The sequence below is a fragment of the Doryrhamphus excisus genome, chromosome 12, assembly GCF_030265055.1.
Source record: "Doryrhamphus excisus isolate RoL2022-K1 chromosome 12, RoL_Dexc_1.0, whole genome shotgun sequence".
NCBI classification, from domain to species: Eukaryota; Metazoa; Chordata; class Actinopteri; order Syngnathiformes; family Syngnathidae; genus Doryrhamphus; species Doryrhamphus excisus.
Genome location: NC_080477.1, coordinates 3,522,681 through 3,544,882, shown reverse-complemented (window position 1 = coordinate 3,544,882; position 22,202 = coordinate 3,522,681). Strand labels below are relative to the sequence as shown.

The window sequence follows — 22,202 nt, the reverse complement described above, 5'->3', positions numbered from 1 at the left end:
GTCGTTGAAGTGGCCAGACTACTACTACTACTACTACTACCAAGTGAAGTACAAGCCTGAAGTACAGCCTGACTGCACTACAGTACACGAGTGCTGCCCTGCTTCTGTTGCCGGGTGTCGGTGTTTGCAAACCTTTATTCGTAATATTGGTCACAATTATGTTTTGTGAGATTATTGGCTTGAAGAGAATATTTGAGTGATGGACAGTTTACCTTACCAATATCTGTTGTACATTGACTGTGATGGCCACAAACACACACATGCACACGGTGTGTGTGTGTGTGTGTAAGTTTGTTGGGGGGGGGGGGGATTCAAATGAGGTCAAAAGAAAAAGTGCAAAGCCCCCGGAGGAGCAGACTGGTGGAAGAAGAGGTGTGACTAAGAGGAGCGGCAGGAGAGGAAAGAAAAGATGCGGAGCGAGGTGACGGATGGCGGCGGAGAGGAGCACAAACACCCGCGAGCGCCACTCGCCTGCCGCATCCATCATGGCGCTTGGCGAGACGGCGAGGCGGCTTTGAGGAGCCTGACTGACGGCAGGGGTGGGGGGGGGTGGGGGAGAAGCAATGCAATGCCATGCCGGCAGCCTAATGACGTGCTTGGCGGGAGGCGCCAATGCCGGCCTTGGTGCTCCGAGCGGATCCTCCTTAAGGGAACGTTTAAAAACATCTCCGACATGAGGGACACGATTATAAAAACGTTGTCGTTGTCGACACCAATCCACCATGTTGGATTGTTTCATTACAGTACGAGTACAAAAGTACATTTGGCGCCTTCTACAGGAGAGTCGCGAAGTGGACCGAAACAACATCAGAAGCGCTCTGTTAATTTGCTCTCATCCACGGCACGGAAATAGCAGGGGGTCGTCAACCTGAACCGCCGTCTCCCTCGTGGTGCCATCAACACGAGCTGATGTAAATAAAGGGCCAAAAAAGGTACGCTGCCGTGGCATCAATTTATGTATCCCAGTAAAGGAAGCTAAAGTTACCTGGTAGCTGATGGAATATAACCAGTGGGCTGCTGGGTGGGGGTTGGCCTGGTGAGGGGGGGGTACACACCACCAGAACACTGACAAGGGCAATTTATTATCCTTGTCTGACTATCAACCAGGGACATCTATCAATGGGGGGGGGGGGGGGGGGGGGGGGTTCTTGCTTTCATTGAAACATTTGCAGGATTTAAAAAGGCTGCAGAGTAAAGATCGCAGTGCGAAGCAGACGATGGCTACTTAACGAACGGTAGCAACCGCACACCAACGCTCCGTACGGAGCGTGTCATCCACAGTGGCTAATTAGCAGGTCCGTGGCTGAGAGGACGATATCAAAACCACGGTAAAAACAACAAAGAGGCGCCATTTTTCATTTTTGCATATAAACTTTGGACACAATGAGGATACGTGCGACTATTTCTGTCTGTGCGCCGCAATGTTCCTCTGGAGGATAATAAAGATGCATGTGCATGCAAGAGCTACACGCCACAAACACCTGAGGCCACGTGCATAAACGCTGCCGATGCAAAAAATTAAAAAAAAAAAAAAAAAAAGGACCACCAATTCTCCCTGCACAGAAGCGCTACATTAGCATCACGCTTACGTGAGTCCTACCTGCCCTATTTGATCATGACAGGCATGCATCTGTCCTACTTGATGTCACACGCCGTATATTCCCGTGGCGGCACACGCCGCGCTCCTTTTCCTCCCACATGACGCACTCACCTTGATGTTTCCTGGACAGGCGTTGGAGCAGAGGCCGCTGAGCACTGGGGATGACAGAAAGGATGCGGTCACACGTCGTGTTCATGATGCGCGTTCTTTGCATACCGGCTTCATTGACGCCTGCCAAGGCAACCGCGATCACAAAACTGTTACAATAAACATTTGAAAAAGTACGGTAGAAAAACACGATGAGTACGTGTGTGTGTACTTAACTTATTTGACAAGTGAGGAGAAAATCAGCTGAATTGCTCATCAGTCATTAGCGAGGTGACTCCATTAGCATGCTAATGAGGTCTGGTGTTGAGGTCGCCTTGATTGGAGAGATGAAGTCAAGCTAAATCAAGCTCGGCGCTCCGTTAATCAGGTCTAGCGCCGACGCGCACGTACGCACGTACAGTTGTTCTAGTTAAGTCAAGCAGACGTCGCGTACGCGGGAAAACAACAAAGTCCAGTCTGTCTGCAGACGCAATGGGACCAGCAGGCCTAATGTCGCTCATGTCATTTTCTTCATTTCCGCCCATTTGTGTGGTCCGAGGCCCGGGCTTCACCGCACGACTTTGATCTCTTCAAAGCACCAAAAAAGCCGCAGATTTCTGTTTGATTCCACTCAATTTGTGGCCCACTCTCGGCCGATGATGCTTCTTTTTACCTGCACGTACACATCGGGCCACTCGACGCTGCTTTTTAAGGCTTGTTTGCATTTACGAGCCCCTTTGATAAAAAGTTCGGTGCCGAGTCGTCGGGGGAGGGGGGTAAGGTGGGGGACGGGGTTGTTTGGCGGCAGATGCGAAAACTCATTCTATACATAGAAGTTTTGATTGTCAATGATTTGGAGTGCATGAAAAAGGAAAACGTTAGCGCTCTTGAACAACGCTGTCATTCATCAAAGTGTATTGCACAACACAGCCGCAACAGAACCAATGTTGCTGCATGAGCAGCGCTCATGAGTTCTTGTAGCGAGGGGAGGGGGGTGAGGGGCTGCGCGTGCCTGACACCACAGAAGAAGAAGATGTAGCAGGAGGCATCAGTGTTGTCAACTTAGCGACCATGTCACCATATTTAGTATTCGGACCCCTCTAGAGTCTGTTCTTCCAAATATTGACTCAGACAAGTAGCAACTTTTTCTGGTCTTACTGAACGCTTCTGAAGACGGCTGCGTCTTCTTCGTCTCGGAGTGACAACGATGAAACATTTCTCAACTTCCTGTAAATGTGTCACAAGCCCTGGTCGCCCTGTCTCGCAGGTTCCAAGGAAAATGAATGGATGAGAGGCGACGTCGCTGCCCGTGTGTGGCGTCCGTTAAGGTAATGGAAGGCAACGTGATGTCTCATTAAGGTTTTGCGTCATGACTGGCGCCTAGTGACCAGAATACTACATCCAGTATCACTGGTATTTAAATAATAAAGACCAAAGTCTACCACAACACAACCATCGTTAATTAATTTCTGAAAAAAAAAAAAACTCAACATAGCAAGGGAGCGATAAACTACGATATTACGAAAGACTGCATTTTTTTTTCCATTTGCCACAGGTCCAAAAATGGTCAGATCCCGTGCTAACATGTGGACAAACGCTCTGGTTGCCAGACGTATGCCAGCCCTGTTCTTGGTGTCTTTGCAAAGGCGGCCTATTTGTGATGCATCTGTGGTTGGATGCTACATGTGTAGGTCATGTGACCCGTGGGGCTCGTGTAAGCTGCGTCAGCATATTCTTTCGGGATCAATAAACTGCTTATCTACATGTGCACCGGGGACAAACGCCGGTGTTTTCTGCCGCACGTGTAGTGAAGATGAATCTGGCTTGGGACTCCGATGGAAACACAAACGCAACTTAAAACCTCCCAAAGAAAAACCGACCACGGTAGATGAATGAATGCACTTCCAGGGGACGTGTTCACGCATACAAACACAACTTATGTGCATGCAATCACAGCAGGAGGCATGTGTGTGTTTGTGTGTGTGTGTGTTTGTGTGCAAGCATGACTGACACCACACTTATCAGAGAGGAAGCTAAAAAAAAAAAAAAAAACAACCACACACAACGAGCGTTTCTTCTGCTGCCTGTTTTCTGTCCCAAGTTGACGTGTAACAAACGCATGAGCACTCCTAGAAATAACTCACAGCATCTCCAGCCCATGCAGGAGCTCCTTGGCGTCTCTTGTGATCAAACGCACCCCCCCCCCCAACCTCCGTCTCTGGCGATGAGCGATGGCAGGACTCAGCTCGTCGAGCGGAGGACGGACGAAGAGCGGTTCTGCTTGGGTTTCCGTCACGGTGACGAGCGCCGTGGTGACGGCCTGGCATAGATGGGCTGGAAGAGACCTCATGTACCAGGACGCCGCGTACCGGTCCTTCTATCAGCACTGATAAAAGGCAAATGCCTGCTGCCTTGCCAGACAGTGCCTCAGTAGGTGCTGCTGTTTCGGTTAGCGACACATTCAAATGGGCCTGACGAGCGATTCAGGCACGACTCTACTAGAGTGGAGTCTATTCCAGGACTATTATACTATTGACTAGTACTGGGACTAGCATGGGCTGCTTACTGGTTTGTAGGTCTACCACGGTATGAAACCACCCATCCGGCTTCTATGCCACAGATATGCTGGAGCCTATCCCAGCTGACTTTTGCTGGAGAGGCGGGGAACGTAGGCAACCATTCACACTCACATTCCGACCTGCTGCATGGCCGATTCAAAACCACAAATGAAGCTAACGTGTTTTTGGACCCGGAGAAAGACCCGCATCTCCGCAGTTCTCCCGACTGCGTGGCCAACCTGCTAACCACGAGGCCACCGTGTCAGGGTCATGGTCTCAAAACCTGACCGTTCCTGCGGTATGACAGAATGTCGACTATTTGCTGACTTTCTGATTTGGATGCTTTGAAACAGGAGCTCGAGGAGGGAAACATCACATTTTGGCGTAGATAGCACCGACGTTAGCTAGCTTTCCCATGGCTTTGCGGCCATCAGACTAATGTGTGCACACATGTTGCTAAGGAAGTACATTGTCAACATTATGGAAGTAAAGTTCACCTTTCCAAACAGGGCAATGTCGCTTTTTCTCCCTTCAAAATAAAAGGGTTTCAGTTCTGTTCAGTTGGGTTGTCAATGACAATGTTTACATTGTCAATATTCAAATTAGTTTGATGATCTGAAATATTTCAGTCTGACAAACAGGATAAAAAAAAGTCAGGGAGGGGGGAAAGAAATGTTCCGACAGCGTTTAGTCTCCTGGAATGGTTCAACAGCTTTCCCCATAAACAGGAAGTCTATGATCATCCACACTGAGCACCAAGTCAGAGTCCGGGGGGGCCAAGGGGTCTGAAAGGTGAACGAAGGTGTCCTCCCCAGCCTTTGACTGCACGTACCGCAGCCCCAGCACATGGGAGTCATCCTGTAAGTGCACTACAAACCCACTTCTGGTCCATGACAATGTTCCCTCTGCTTATGTAAGAGCCGATGCTAAAATTAGATTTCCAGCAGCCAACTGTGGGAACAAAAAAAAAAAAAAGAGCATCACGTCGTCTTCTTGCTGTGCGTCTTTAACCTCACTCGACTATCAGGGTGGGGGCAGGCGGGGGGACAGGAGGGGGTTTACTTGGTTTTGGACCTCACCTGAAGGCTCGGTGGCACGGCATGTGAGGAAACGGCGAGCAGTCATGGCAACGACACGCACAGCCCCCGCCCCCCCCGGCCCACCTCGCTGTCAGGTCACATGACGTCACCGACACAAAATGCACGCAGACAAGACGCACGGAGCGGCCGAATGTGATGAGCAGACCTTGACGCGGGGTTTGGGGGGGTGGGGGCATGACGTGCTGAGTCAGCGCTAGTGGCGAGGAGTACGCATGCAAATACAAAAACCGATGCGAGACCAGCCCTCACTTTGCATTTCATACATGTTGTACATGTACAAGGTACAACACGATGACACGTTAGTAGTCGGTGTACTGCTTGTAGGTCAGCGACACGGTGGTCCAGTGGACCCTGTTTCACAAAGCCACAGCACGTGTTGGAGTCCATCTTTGCAGCCCTGGACCGTGACGCTATTACTTCCTGTATCCTTGTTCGAAAAGGTTACACCAAAACCACCAAAAGTATGAAAACCCAGACCATTCTCCCCAAAGGCAATAAAGTCCTAATGGCGTAACCGTAGGCGAGTTCGCTACGTGTAATACTTGGCGGAAACAGAGACTGTGTACCAAATCCAGGCAAAATCTGGGAAGGATGAAAAACCGTGGCGTATGAAAACCCGGGTTTGACTGTACTTCCATAAAATACTATGTCAGGGCTGTTGGGAGATACTGCATCATCTAATCCAGCTCACAACTTTAGTCTAGTCCAGTTTCATGTAGTCTACTTTTACCAAACGTAGTCCAGCCAGTCTATAGTGGACTAATCCTAAACCCATTGTAGTCCTGGTCTGTTCCAGTCTAGCATAATTCAGTGGAGTCTTGAGTATTTGTCTTCGCCATATTGACCTTCCAGTGAGCAGGATGAGAGCGTGCGGGACTGACAACAAGAAATTTAACACAACCCGATCCCGGTTCACACCCGAGACCTATGACACCAAGTCACATGACCCCGGCAATTATGAAAAAAAAAAAAAAAAAAGGCTAACGAGCCGCTATAGGTGCAGTTTAAAGTACGGGTAAGTATTCACTTTGCTGCCTGCAAGAAAGACATGAAAACGCTGATGCCACTGCTATACAAGCTGTACACAGACTACTCTACATTCCAAGTGTCTTTTCTTCAGTGTTGCCCCATAAAGGGTATCCCAAAGGGAATGAGCGGGGGCGTACTCCACATAAATACATGTAATCCATTGTCAGTGAAGGTGTCGTCCAGAAAAAGGCAATAACGTCAGCGTCTGCTTTCCGTGACATTCTTGTCAGCGTCTTCATTCTTGACTTATCCCCTCCAGAGAGATCGCTGAGATTTCAATTTCATGAGCGCTCGGCAGACAAAGAGGCAGCGGCCGCGTCCCAGTTTGACTCCATTAGACAAAGTCTGAAGTGCCCGCGTCCTGTCTCGTCAAACTGTAAGTAAGATGAAGCACTTTCACTTCACCGAGGGACTCGAATGCAACACTGAGCTCTTCACCGTCGCCCATCAGCCCTGCTGGGGAGTTCAATTTTCTTCTTCTTTTGACAAACACTGGAAGTAACACGCTGCCGACACGCTGCGTTGTATCAACCATCAGCTGTCAGAAACATCAACGCAGGACGAGCTTTTATGTGACAGCCGTTACATCCACCAAGTTAGCGTAAATGTCTGCTCGCTGCAGCGCCGTAATGTTGGGGGGGGCTAATGAGCACGGGGGGCGCACAAATGAATTTCAGGTGATTAGATTTGCCTTCTGGGCCATAAATCAACCCCAGCGCTCAGGTTTAATCCCAAATTAGGGGCTGCCGGTTGTCGTAACCTTTTAAAAAGGCGACGCTGAACGTGGACAGACGTTCCAGCTACCGCCCACCCGTCATTGGGGGTGGCAGGCGCCGGCAAGGATTTGGGGGGGGGGACGGGAGACGGCCTGTTGAAGACGACAGCCGTGGACAATGTCAACTGAGGTACCAGCGCCACCCCCCAGCTCCCCCTAGCCTAGTAAACAAAGGATAACAGGAGTATAAAGGTGACCACAGGGGGGTGCTGTTGTGTCTAGGGGGCTCTAATTACTTTAACCCTTGTATTATGTTACGGGTCAATTTGACCCGTTTTCAGTTTTTGTGTTGACCAAAGTACTGGTTATCCTTTCTTTTTTTTCCATGAAATTTTGTGACTTTTCCTCATCTAGGGTCATTAACACAAAAACTGAAACGGGTCAAATTGACCCGTAACATAATACAAGGTTAACTAGCATGATTTGTTAACAAATCAGTTTTTGTGTTAATGACCCTAGATGAGGAAAAGTCACAAAATTTCATGAAAAAAAAAGAAAGGATAGCCAGTACTTTGGTCAACACAAAAACTGAAAACTGAAAACGGGTCAAATTGACCCGTTTCAGTTTGAAAACTGAAAATGGGTCAAATTGACCCATTTCAGTTTGAAAACTGAAAACGGGTCAAATTGACCCGTAACATAATACAAGGGTTAAAAACCGTATTTAGAATGCCAAACAGGTCTTCTATGTTCTAATTACGGAAGTGGGTCTGGAACCAATAAATGAGGGACAATTGTTTATTTTTAATTTGATATTAATAATATTCTTTGTCACAGATAAAGCTGAGATGCGGGCTTTTCAAATATTAAATAAAATATCAAACATCTGGGCTTATCGACATTCGCCCTGGAGGTTGGTGGCCCTCACATCCTTTGATTGGTCCGAGCTGCCCTCGGTGAATATATAATTTGCTAAAATTCTAATGAAAACATTAGCGGGAGTAATTAGTACATCGTTTATGATGATTATTTCTAATTCCATAAAGTGTTACGGTGTTACGAAATTTTCTTTTCCGACCATACTGAGTCACCAATGGATCAGTCCCTTGAAGTCCCATTCAAGAACTGTCAACCTAAACGGGTACAGCACGCTGTCTTCTTTGAGCGCGCTGTCAACAACATGCAAGCGGCATTCACCCCCCCCCCCCCCCCCCACACACACACTGAAAGGCTTCATGTAAAAATGCTTGTCGACAGAAGAGACAGGCTGAAAAAGACATGGGCGGACAGGAGCGGAGGATGGGCGGCGGCCGCAGCGGGCGAGGAGGCCAAGACGTCGGGTTCGCGGGATGAGGATGATTGACAGCGATAGGAGCAGCGCGGATGCGAGGGGTGGAGATGAGGTGGAGTCGTGAGGGAAGCTCACAGATGTTCCTCAATGCCGCTTAATCTGCATCCTAATAAGTGAGCAGGAAACTAATCAACGGCTACAGTTCTGCCTGTCAGTCTCTTTTTATATCGCACACGCACACACTTCGAAACGTTCCTTCCCCCGTCTGCCATCGCTTCATCCTTCTTTCTAATTCTGGACTTTTAAGACTTCTCCTTGCGTCTCTTCCCTCCTCGGCGGCAGCAATCAGCCACCCATCTGTCCGCCGCGCCACCGCGTCCTCCAGTCTGTCTTTGCAGCTTAAAGTGGAGCACCACTTGGCTTTGTACCGCGCTTCATAGGAATGCATTCAGATGTTTTCGTTTTGGGATATTTAAAATGTGATCCTGCAGCACCCGACGCCAGCTGCTGAAGTCGTGGCTCTCTGCAGCTCAGGTTTTTGACTGATGCCATCATCCCGATGCCGCAGCTCGGAGCCGGCTTGTTTTGGCAATCATGTAAAGGAGGCTTCGCTACGCGCCTTAAAATCAAGCCCGGCCATATCTGTCAGTCAGCTACCGATGTAGGGGCTCGGCCATTATAAGATGTTGCCGTTAAAATGTGAGTGTAATGCTAGCACTGTAGCTCACATAGCTATGTCAGTGTGCTAACATTGCTAACGTGACTGTCCTCTTAATGTTACATTGCTTATGTGATATGTGGCATCTATTACAAAGAAACACTTTATTTCCAGGTCCCCTGACTGCCATTGTGAGATCGAGCACATACGGGCGAACGTTGTCCAGCCTTTAAGATGCCCACCTTACTCCGTCAAGCGTTTGTTCTTAAAAGGCAGTGTAAAATTAAAGCTTTGTAACGTGCTACCCCCCCCCAAACGTTTTATGGCATGTCCCCCCCAAACGTTTTATGACATGTGCTGGCAGTTCCACGTGGCAGACGGAGCTCCTGGAGGAAGCGATAGTACGAGCCACGTGTGATCGGCATTGAAATGCAATTATTGGTATATGATTTCAGGGAAATCGGGTGATACTGATCGATCGGCGCACCCTTACTACAAACACAAACAAAAAAAAAACAGACGTGTTCCATCGACAAGGCTGACAACCATCAGTTTTGATTGACAACAGCTAATGTTTGACATCCGTATTCTGCTTCCTGCAGCTTGTTGTCTTTTGTTGTCTTTTGTTTGGGACCAAATATGATGCGGTTCTAAGGTGCATGCACTCTGAGGACAGGGTGCAGGACCGAGGGTGGGGTTGGGGTTGGGGTGGCGGGGTGTGGGGGTCACGTCAGAGTCAACATGTCAGAGCAGGGCAGGTTGAGTCCAGAGGCTGTGACGGCAACGTGTGATGGATTTATCCTGGCAAGTCTCAAGACTTGCCAGCGCATCATGTGACCGTACCTTTCACTCAACAACACACACACACACACACATGTGCCACACTTGGACACAAAGTCAATCCCTCAAGTTCAGTAGTTCCCAGGGGAAGGCTGAGGGACGCCATCCTTAGAAAAATATCTTTGACAACGTGGGCGTGGCTGTCGTGGAAAAAGGAGGGTGCTGACAAAGTGTAACGTGCGGTGGTCTCACTCACTTATTACAGTGAAAGGCTGCCCATCTGAGAAGCAAGAAAAAAAAGCACAGCACCCCCAGGGGAGGTTCTCCACTGGAGGTGCGAGAGAGAGCTATTATGCTCGCCTTCACGCCGTAAGACGGATGGCGCGTCCGCACGAGGCAACGTGTGAAGGACAGATTTGGGGTTTTGCTTTCTTCTGGTTGTTTGCAAGTCGCTCTGCAGGTCTAAAAATGCATAACAACGCTGACATTTTAGAAGAAGCATCTCCGGGTCTTGGCGTGGGCGTATTTTCAACACACGGCCTCTCACAAGTCAGTACAGCGCTAACTTTTCAGCAACCATCCTCGAGAAAGTAACCTTGGATATGGCCTATGGACTAACCTTAGACTAACCCCAGACTAACTTTAGACTAGCCTTAGACTAACCTTAGACCAACTTTAGACTAACCTCAGACCAACCTTAGACTTACCTTAGATTAATCTCAGACTAACCTTAGACTAACTTTAGACCAACCTGAGACTAACTTTAGACTAGCCTTAGACTAACCTTAGACTAATCTTGGACCAACTTTAGACTAACCTCAGACCAACCTTAGACTTACCTTAGATTAATCTCAGACTAACCTTAGACTAACTTTAGACCAACCTGAGACTAACTTTAGACTAGCCTTAGACTAACGCTAGACCAATCTTAGACTAACACTAGACCAATCTTAGACTAACTTTAGACTAGCCTTAGACTAACCTTAGACTAGCCTTAGACCAACTTTAGACTAACCTCAGACCAACCTTAGACTTACCTTAGATTAATCTCAGACTAACCTTAGACCAACCTGAGACTAACTTTAGACTAGCCTTAGACTAACGCTAGACCAATCTTAGACTAACGCTAGACCAATCTTAGACTAACTTTAGACTAGCCTTAGACTAACCTTAGACTAACCTTAGACCAACTTTAGACTAACCTCAGACCAACCTTAGACTTACCTTAGATTAATCTCAGACTAACCTTAGACTAACTTTAGACCAACCTGAGACTAACTTTAGACTAGCCTTAGACTAACGCTAGACCAATCTTAGACTAACGCTAGACCAATCTTAGACTAACTTTAGACTAGCCTTAGACTAACCTTAGACTAACCTTAGACCAACTTTAGACTAACCTCAGACCAACCTTAGACTTACCTTAGATTAATCTCAGACTAACCTTAGACTAACTTTAGACCAACCTGAGACTAACTTTAGACTAGCCTTAGACTAACGCTAGACCAATCTTAGACTAACGCTAGACCAATCTTAGACTAACTTTAGACTAGCCTTAGACTAACCTTAGACTAACCTTAGACCAACTTTAGACTAACCTCAGACCAACCTTAGACTTACCTTAGATTAATCTCAGACTAACCTTAGACTAACTTTAGACCAACCTGAGACTAACTTTAGACTAGCCTTAGACTAACGCTAGACCAATCTTAGACTAACGCTAGACCAATCTTAGACTAACTTTAGACTAGCCTTAGAATAGTCAGTGTGCATTTTTTACAGCGGTGTAGATTCACTATCATCTTCCACAACGCTACTCCTCACTAGATAGCACTGCATGAGTGCTCCCAGCACCAGGGAGCTAAGGTTCCCAGACTACAAGCACCGTTACACCCCTCATCGCCAGGTATTTGGCTGCATGTTGACTTGTCATCAGTTGCTGTTAAATGGGCGGCGTTATACGAGCCACGTACACGGCTGAGGCTGCATTTGAAGGGTGGGGGGGGGGGGGGGGGGGGGTGCGACGTCCTAAGGCTAACCGAATGCCGCCGGACATGAGGGTATGGGAACATTTCTCTACTTATTACAGAGAAAAAATTATTTCCATCTGTGATTAAATGCGATTAATTGTGAGTTAAATATGGACAAAATGCGATTAATTGCGGTCTAATATTTTAATTGATTGACAGCCCTAAATTTATAAATAAATTTTATGTAATTTATATAAAATGTATACATTTGTATGAATTATTTTTAATAAATTATATTTATGTATGTTCAGAACAGTCGGAGGGGACAGCAAAAAGGCTCCCAGTCCACCCTTTGGACACCTCCTTCAATGTAGAAGAAACGTGTCTTCATTATTCCGTCCACAAATAAATGCGAGCCGACAGGAGATGTTCTCTTATCGCTTCCAACAGTCGTCCTCTATCTCCAGTCCCGTTATTAAAATCGTGGGCGTCGTCATCCATCCACGTTGGAGGTGGGCCGCCGTCCCGTGTCCTTCAGCGTCTCGTCTCTGTCGCCATCAGTCACCGTCAGTGCTAACGCGTCAAAGTCATTCGGTGTGCCGTGTCATCAACCGGTTTGCACGAATTGGGCGGGTGATCGTTAGAACGCTGCTACGTTCTACAGCTGCCTTACGTGGCGTTATGTTATGGTTCATATATGTTTTAGCATCTGGCCAGTTTGGACGTTGATACGTTCTACAGCTGCCTTACGTGACGTTATGTTATGGTTCATATATGTTTTAGCATCTGGCCAGTTTGGACGTTGATACGTTCTACAGCTGCCTTACGTGGCGTTATGTTATGGATCATATATGTTTTAGCATCTGGCCAGTTTGGACGTTGATACTTTCTACGGCTGCCTTACGTGACGTTATGTTATGGTTCATATATGTTTTAGCATCTGGCCAGTTTGGACGCTGGGATTAAAAAGCAGATATGGCCGCCTACGTTTCTCTTGTGGGCGTTAAACAGCTAAGCTTGTGATAAATACAGCGTGTAGCCGCCGTATTTACACTGATGACTCATGTGTGTATGTGTGTGTGTGTGTGTTTGTGTGTGTGTGTGTTTGTGTGTGTGTTTGTGTGTGTGTGTAGGCAGAAGAGGAGCATGCAGGCCCTCCCTACTCCTCCCAAAAGACAACGGAACAACTGTTTGCCAACTGTGCAGCAGAAAAAAAGGATGAACGATGCTCTTTTTCTTGCTAATGAGCAGCGCGGAGTGACAGATTACGCCGAGCAAAGAAGCCCCCAACCCCCCCTTCCAGCCCCCTCCCCATGCCTCGCCCTCCTGTGGAACTATTTTTGCTCTCCTGGCAAATGTCGGCAGGTACCGATGCCGCTCCGACGTCTTGACTTCAAAAGGCGGCAGCTCCATTTGAGCTGAAGACGCAGAATGAAAGGAAATACAACCATTGCCGAGGTAGCAGACAGGTGATAAACAGCTGGCACTTTGAAGCTGCGTCTTTTGGGTTTTTTTTCTGGGTGACGAGTTCACAGTGAGCGTGACGTGACGCGTCACACGCGTAGTAAACATGATGCAAATTGAGCTTTGTTAAATTTAACCGGCTTGAAAACGGTGACATACTTAGTTTTGCTAAGACACATCTACGTACACGCGTCAGTGTTGTGTTGGTGTTTCCAAAGTCAGATTTTTGAAAACGGAACATTTGGTTTCTGTAAGCATTTCCCACAGGGGGGCCAAGAAGTGAGCCTCATGTCACGCTTGGACTCGATAAACAAATCTAACGCAGCCCAGCCTTTGGCTAACAGGACTCATGCTAGCGATAGTGCTAGGAAGAAGTCAAGAGATCCTTGGGAGCACTTGGCCTTCTCATGAAATACACAATACTTGGTGGGAGTACAGTACCGTACAGTACAGTACAGTACAGTAATCCCACCTTTATCACGGTTAAATGCTTCCAGTGCTGACCGCCAAGTTCCACAAAGTAGGCTTCCTTATTTCTAAATGCAATATTTTCATAGCTTCAACATAGAAAACCGGTTTGTCTTTCTAAATACTGTTTTTGGCATTATGAGAGCCCTCTGGACACGCTATAGCACCCCTATAGTCACCTTTACATTCTTATTACCCCATCTAGTAGATATAATCAGAGAAAATAAGCCATGAAAGACATAAATAAAAGACAGGAAGTGACATCAGAGTTGAGTTTTAGCTAGAGTACAGTAGCCTGTGTTATTATGATGATGATTATTACTATTATTGCTGTTTTTGGCATTATGAGAGCCCTCTGGACACTCTATAGCACCCCTATAGTCACCTTTACATTCTTATTACCCCATCTAGTAGATATAATCAGAGAAAATAAGCCATGAAATACATAAATAAAAGACAGGAAGTGACATCAGAGTTGAGTTTTAGCTAGAGTACAGTAGCCTGTGTTATTATGATGATGATTATTACTATTATTGCGACTGTTGTGAGATAAATAATTATAGACGAAAGAAGAAGGTCCCCTATGGGGACTCCATAATCAGGAAAAATCAGAAAGAAACAAATAAAAAGCCCGTTGTTGGCGGCCATTAAGTCTGGTGTGTGTAACTAGCGCCACCTAGTGGCCAGGGTAGACTACAGTTCATTAACGTCATGAAATGCCTTCAACTGTATTTTGTCTTTTAGATCATTTAGCACAGGTTTATGCTTGGAAATTAATCATTTAGGCACAAAATACGGAACATTTTTTTCCGACTAATAATAGCGCACAGAGTAGTTAACCACAAAACAGCGATCATTTTATTTAGAAACCGCCAGTGACGGAGTGATGTACCGATGTACCGATGTACCGTCGATGTACCGTCGATGTACCGTCAATGAACCGTCAATGAACCGTCAATGAACCGTCAATGAACCGTCAATGAACCGTCAATGAACCGTCAATGAATCGTCAATAATGGTTTAGATTTCATGTTGCTCTTTTCAAGGGACCCAAAGCACTTCACAATAAAGTGAACCCATAATTCATTCACTCCCCAGTCACACACAGGTGGTGGTAAGGTACATCTGTAACCACAGCTGCCCTGGAGTAGTCCGACACAATGGCCACCAGCAAACATTCCTTCATATTAATACACCAGCATGGGCAGCACTGGAGGCACTGATGCATTGCTACTCATCACTACAAAGCCATGCTTGTAGATCCCCAAACTGTACATCGGAGCGTAAAAGTACCAAAAAGGGTTCCCACAATAAGGCCAGCAGTCGTCCGAATGACAGCGGATGTCATAACTTCATCAAAACTGAAGAATAAGATCATTTGTGGCTCATGTTGACATGCTGCAAATAAAAAGATTCACCTGTGACATGTTTAAGTTGGGCGGGCGATGCCAATGACATGATGTAATGCCGCCCCCCCACCCCGTGGGACACGCATAATGGATGTAAATAATGGCGAACTTAATAAAAGCGAACGCGTGTAATGCTGTTAAACGTTGGCTGTTCGTGCTTTACGCTGCTCGCATTCGGGCTCAGACGGAAGCCAAAGGAAGAGCGCGTCCTTCTCTGCACATTAAGATGTGAGTCCAAAGGAGCCTGCGGCTGAGAGTGGAAATTATAATGGAAGATAATAGTCATGACCATCTGCTCTCCATACGGGGGAGGGGGAGATGCTGGCGTTTACTTATTCTAATGAGTCCAGGAGGGGTTGTTTCGGGAGACGACGGAAAAAGCAGTACGAGACGATAAAACATTCAAATTGTACTCGTGTCGCACAGGAAGCACTAAGGCGACAGGCAGGGTGGCGGTGGTGGTGGTGGTTGGGGGGGGGGGGGGGGGGGGATTCGGTGACGGCTGTCCTCCCCCGCTGACGAGACAGAGACGCACCGTGCCAGACGGCGACTCACCCATCACTTTCACAAAGTAGGCGTCGGCTTCAAAGTTGTTCTTCAAAGCGTGGATGATCAAGTCTCTCCTGCCCTCCGCCTGGCTCACCACCAGCATGTCCAAGATGCCCTGGAGACACAAACATCCAAACGTCCAAGATGTCCTCCAGACAAAAACACCCCGTCCAGCATCAACCCCGTCATTTACACAATATTTGACACCCTGTTGGTTTGTTTTTTTGTTCTGCAGTAGTTGAAGGACAGCAGAGCCATCCTGCCATTCATTTAGAGGCCATCTTTCACTTGCATTTTTGCAGGAGCTCCTTAAAAACATCAGAGCGCTCCTGTCTTATAGAGGATCTCTGACAGCGTTTTTGCAGGTCCTTTAAAAAAAAAAAATCTGAGTCCTCCTGCCCAATGGAAAATATTCAATATACGTTTTTGCAGTAGTTGCTTAAAACCCAAAGGGAACTCCTGTTAAATAGATGATCTTTGACTAGCGCTTTTGCAGTAGCTGCTTAAAACCAGCAGAGAGATTTTAATAATAATAACAATACTGCAAGTAGCAGTCTATGGGCTGGCTACTGAGCCAGTCCATAATAATACATTTTTATTTGTATAGCGCTTTTCAGAGTACTCAAAGAAGCTTTACAGTGAAGAAAAAAAATATAGAGTTGAGTAAAAAACAGAGTCAAAGATGCATTAAAATACAACATCCATGCATTCATTCAGAGCTAAAAACAAGGCTAAAAGTGGGGCTTTCCATGAATGTTTTTGCAAAAGTAGTTGCCTGCCATATAGACAATCTTTGAATTAAGGCTGGCAGAGCGCTCCTGTCATTCATGAGGGATCTTTCGCTTGCATTTTTGCAGTGGGTCCTCAAAAACGTCTGAGAGCTCCTGTCCTTTATAGATTATCTTTGACTTGAGCACTCCTGTCATATTGAGGATCTTTGATTGGCATTTTTTGCAGTAGGTGCTTAAAAACATCTGAATGCTCCTGTCATATTTTTTGCAGTAATTGCTACAAAGCACCAGAACGATCTTGTTATTTAGAGGATCTTTGATTTGGGAAAACATGTTGCTTGTGTTTTAATTGATAGTTTTTGTTTTAATTAATGACTATTTTAGCCACGTTGTGAGTTAAAAACAAAGGCAAATGCTTGTATCCGAAACACTTCCCTTTCCAAAGATGCTGTCTGTGTATATATATCGTACTCCACATTGTGGACTTTTATTGTGGCCAACCTCAGGCACAAAAATCATTCTGTCCAATCAGCATCTCCATACGCCACACCTGTGAGGTGGACGGATTATGAATTATGAATGATTTAGCTCATGAAAAATGGAGCTCAGGCAAGCGTGTTGGAGTTTTATATTTTGATGTGTCCAAGCACCTGCCTGTTCTCACCACATTACCAGTAATGACCAGCATGTGACGCACTGATGGAAAGATCATGTGTGTGTGTGAATAAATGAATGTCTTGTCTTGTACAAACAACAGCTGGGCCAAAAAATGCTTTCAAGTCGGTGCATTTAACTGCAGCACACACACACACACACGCACACACACACACACACACACACACACACACACACGCACACACACACACACACACACACACACACACACACACACACAAAGCTCAAGTATTACTTTTAGGCAAGAAAGAAAAAAAAAACAGTAGCTGAAGTCATTTTGTTGACATGAGTGGAGGAAAAGCTTAAGACCTAAATCCACTTTTCTGCTTTAAAGGGAATCTCATATTCTCTAGCAAACGTTGGCGTTTTCACCCCCCCACCACCCCCCCGGCCCGCCTCCATCTGCCATCAAATGCCCTCAGAACGTCGACGTTAAAACGTGTGAACTGCAAAAAGACATCGATGCCGCCAGCGCCCGTCCAAGCGGAGGCGACGAGTGTCTACTCACGTCCTCGTAGATGTCAAAGAAGGTGGCCATGATGGCGTTGGGGATGGCGCCCAGGTCCGACTGGTCCCAGTGGACGCTGAACATCCTGCCGACGCTCTGGCAGTTGGGGATGGAGCAGGGCACGTTCTCCAACAGGAAGGCCTGCTGGGCGCTGGAACGCAGAGACGGGAGAAGACGACATTGACGTTTTAGTTGACGCGGACAAGGGGGGGTGGGGGGGGGCCTCGTGTTCACACTGTCAACACTTGCTGTGTCTCATATACGTATACATATACATATGCATATAGTACATATACATATGCATATAGTACATATACATATAGTACATATATGTACATATAGTGGATATTCATATGCATATAGTACATAGTATACATATAGTACATATACATATAGTACATATACATATAGTACATATACATATAGTGCATATACATATGCATATAGTACATAGTATACATATAGTACATATACATATAGTGCATATACATATGCATATAGTACATAGTATACATATAGTACATATACATATAGTACATATACATATAGTACATATACATATGCATATACATATAGTACATATACATATAGTGCATATACATATGCATATAGTACATAGTATACATATAGTACATAGTATACATATAGTGCATATACATATGCATATAGTACATAGTATACATATAGTACATAGTATACATATAGTGCATATACATATGCATATAGTACATAGTATGCATATAGTACATAGTATACATATAGTACATAGTATACATATAGTGCATATACATATGCATATAGTACATAGTATACATATAGTACATATACATATAGTACATATACATATAGTACATATAGTACCACTTCCATCTGTGTACTGTGTAGTAAAAGTCCGCCCAGTGCAGTTTTCCAAGTACTGATTTTGTGATGTGTGGACACTTTCTGTAAAAAAGGGGCAAATGGTGGAAAATTGTCTTCCCCTTGTATGTCATGGTATTTTGATTTTATTTTTTCAACCAATTGACTGACAGCAGAGTGAAAAGCTCCGCCCTCCACAAGCAAACTGTCCCGCAAAACTACATCCGTGTACCCAAACTGTGTAGGAGGGTACTGCTTGGATATACAAGCATTTTAAAGGAACGGTGTTTCTGATGCACAATATTGTCAGTGCCGACGACAATCATCATCATCATCATCATCATCTGCTCCACACCTGACCCCACGGCACAGCTGCAGGACTCAAATCGATGAAGCTGAAGCGGCCAGCTGAATAAAGCAGACAGAAACTACAGTACAGTACAGTACGCAAGAGGAGCTCATTTCACGCCACCGGACCCCCTGCGGATTCGCCTGATACATCCGCCATGTTGTTTCGCTCAACGAGCGACGCCCCCGCTGACACCGTCGTCTCTGGCAAACACGTTTCCACTCTGCGTGTACGTGTGCTGCTTTCATTTTATGCATTTCCGCTTTAGATGTCATCGGACGTACTCAGTGGAATGGAGCTTTATTGTGATTGGATGTGATGCAATCAACGCTCCTCGGCGCCGTGCAGCTCGAGTCTTAAACAAGGCCGGCAGTGATGCACTTTTCATAAACTCAGACGCTAAATAAACAATCACCGCTCACACAGTAACCCACTTTCTCAAATATTAAACACGTTCCCTCCAAGAATCTGCAACCACGGAATCAAACTGTGCAGTTTTGACAGCCGACAATCAGGCGATGTCACGTGCGTCGACATACGCTTGGCCCCATTCTTCATTCCTCAGCTTTTGTTTGTCACACTTCATTGTTTCAGATCATCAAACAATCGAAATATCAGTCGATGCCGACACCATGACTCATTTTGGCGTCCGTGTCACTCCCAGCAGCCTCAGCACTTCCCGTATTCGACGCTAGAAATGACGACAAAAACACAGCAATCATGCTAGCTTCCTGGCGCTAGCACACAGCCAAACGCCAACCTGCGAAGTCTCTGTCGCCATCTCGCTTTAATTCTCCCGGGAGTTGGAAGCCCACCCGTCCAATCGCCGTCTTCTGAGAGCGTTCGCTACCTGCTCTCAGATCTCCGTGCGAGCATGGAGGGAAAAAAGAGAGCTAAGTTTAAAAATAGAATAACAGTGAAAGGGTTCAGACGACTCTCTTTGCTTCTCTCCCGAACAAACGCGAGAGTGAGCCGTTGGCGGTGACGGCAAGAGGCGACGCCCCACAAGAAGACTGGCCATGGCCATGTTTAACGGACAAAAACGTATGGCTACCCACATTGAACCGCGGCTCCCTGGTGCCTTGTGCACTCGTGCAGCCACATGACACGACCGCTACCATAGGCATGATCTGACTTTCAGTGGCTAGTGATCTATACTCTGCCCAAGTTGTACACTGACTACTCTAAACGGGAGGGTTCGCACGTTGGTCCGATTCTCTACAAGCCAGCAAAGGGAAGTGATTGCGTTCCAATAAGGCTTCGGGCGCTCTGATTAAAAAAAAAAAAAGAAGTTCAGGTCAAGTCAAATGTCAGGTTTCTCGACAGACGAGCTGGTGAATCACTTTCATAGAGGGGGCGGGGCTTGAGCTGGATTAAAGGGCTGCAATTACACGCATACATTACATAGGAGCAGGATGTTGGAAGCGTGTTTTTAATCCGACGCTCCATGCATCCTCATTAGGAGAATAGTTGACGGCCGGCTGTCATTAGCGAGCCTCTGTGCGTGTTTGCGTCCTGTCTGGGATTGCGGCGCTTTAAAAGAACTCCTCTCAGCACCGCAGAGGTGGAGGTGAGCTCAAAGTCACGACACACAAACACAACACAGACGTGGCGACTGCAGCTGGAACATGTTGCACACACACGACCGCACAGATATCATCATCATCATTATTTCTATCCCGCTATTCGGCAAAAGTCACCTTCCCCAAGCAACCGCCAAACACTTTTGATGCCTCAATCCCCGTTTCCTAATCAATACCGCTGAGATGTCACGATTAGGCCTGCAGTGCTACGCCATGACAACGGTTCAGTACGTAGCCTGGGTTTGAAGGCTACTTTGTTTTGGCTACCGAAGAAAATGCAAAACATAACATTTTCATGATTTGGAATACGAGACGGTAGGGATGGAAGGGACGATCTGATCGGAATCTAGAACAAAACAGAACGACTCCATAGGATTGATCTAATGCAGACGTTTCCGTGGAGGGCCGAGACCCAGCAGGGTTTCTCTCCAACCAGCTGATTTCATTGATGAGCTCCTTCTTGAAACTGAAATTGAAGCAGGTGTTGATCATTAAAATCACCTGCTTTGGTGCCCGGCTGCATCATGAGGCCATTCCCTTGGTATCAGGTACTCCTATGGCATCATACTTATACAATACAATACAAGTGGAAGCAATATTCCATATAGGGCTGCACGGCGGTCCAGTGGTTAGCATGCAGGCCTCACAGCTAGGAGACTTGACGTCAATTCCACCCTCGACCATCTCTGTGTGGAGTTTGCATGTTCTCCCCGTGCATGCGTGGGTTTTCTCCGGGTACTCCGGTTTCCTCCCACATTCCAAAAACATGCTAGGTTAATTAGCCACTCCAAATTGTCCATAGGTATGAATGTGAGTGTGAATGGTTGTTTGTCTATATGTGCCCTGGGATTGGCTGGCCACCAGTCCAGGGTGTACCCCGCCTCTCGCCCGAAGACAGCTGGGATAGGCTCCAGCACCCCCGCGACCCTCGTGAGGAAAAGCGGTAGAAAATGAATGAATGAATATTCCATATAGCACGGAATTCACTAGACCAGGGGTGCTCATTAAGTCGATCGCGAGCTACCGGTCGATCGCGGAGGTGGTACTGGTCGATCGCTGGTCGATCGCGGCGTGACATTAAAAAAATATCATCCCAGCATCAATGCCGTCACTTGATTGATATACAGGGCAGCCATTCAGATGACAACTGAATGTTGCCCTTCGGGCGACCAATCAAATCAAACAACGTCTCTAAGTGCAGCAGAACTTACGATGTCAGCCTATCATCCATCCCCGTTACTTGATTGACATACAGGACAACCAGTCAGATGACAACTGAATTTTGACCTTTAGGTCACCGCTCATGCATAAACAACGATGCAAAGTGCTAAGCTAGTCGGCGAATTGCGAGATTTTAAGCCCTCGCTAAAGTTTATGGTCACTAAAATGAGTGAAGGAGCTGGACCAAGTAAAAAGGCAAAAACTGGACCAAGTAAAAAGGCAAAAAACATATCACTTCCATACGGATATGGAATATTATACGGATATTATGATACGGATATTATCCATGACTGATAAACATTTGGAAGTGTGCTTGAGGCTGGCTATCAGCAGCTACTGTCCGGACTATGCATCCCTGGCTGGTTCAATTCAGTGCAAGTCATCAAAGTAAACTCAGGTAATTACAAAAAATGTTAATAGTTAATTATGTGTGTTTTGCAATATTGGCTCATTTGGTTATGTAAGGTACATCAACATACATTGTACGTACATTGGGATTGGGTCCACGACCAAAAATAGGCTTTGAGTTTTGGCCCCCTGTTTAATCAAGTTTGACACCCCTGTTGTAAGGATGTACGGCGGATTCTTATCGACCGTAT

The 22,202-nt window shown here is 46.3% G+C and overlaps 1 protein-coding gene across 1 annotated transcript in view; it reads right to left on the bottom strand.

Moving 5' to 3' along the window:
• Positions 1-22,202, bottom strand: part of itfg1 (integrin alpha FG-GAP repeat containing 1) — a 111,268-nt gene that overhangs the window by 18,563 nt on the left and 70,503 nt on the right. The window contains exons 11-13 of the mRNA XM_058089432.1: positions 17,593-17,743; positions 15,685-15,793; positions 1,712-1,755 (exon numbers count right to left, since the gene is read on the bottom strand). Of these exons, the coding sequence (XP_057945415.1) occupies positions 1,712-1,755; positions 15,685-15,793; positions 17,593-17,743 (304 nt within the window). The remainder of the gene's footprint in view (positions 1-1,711; positions 1,756-15,684; positions 15,794-17,592; positions 17,744-22,202) is intronic.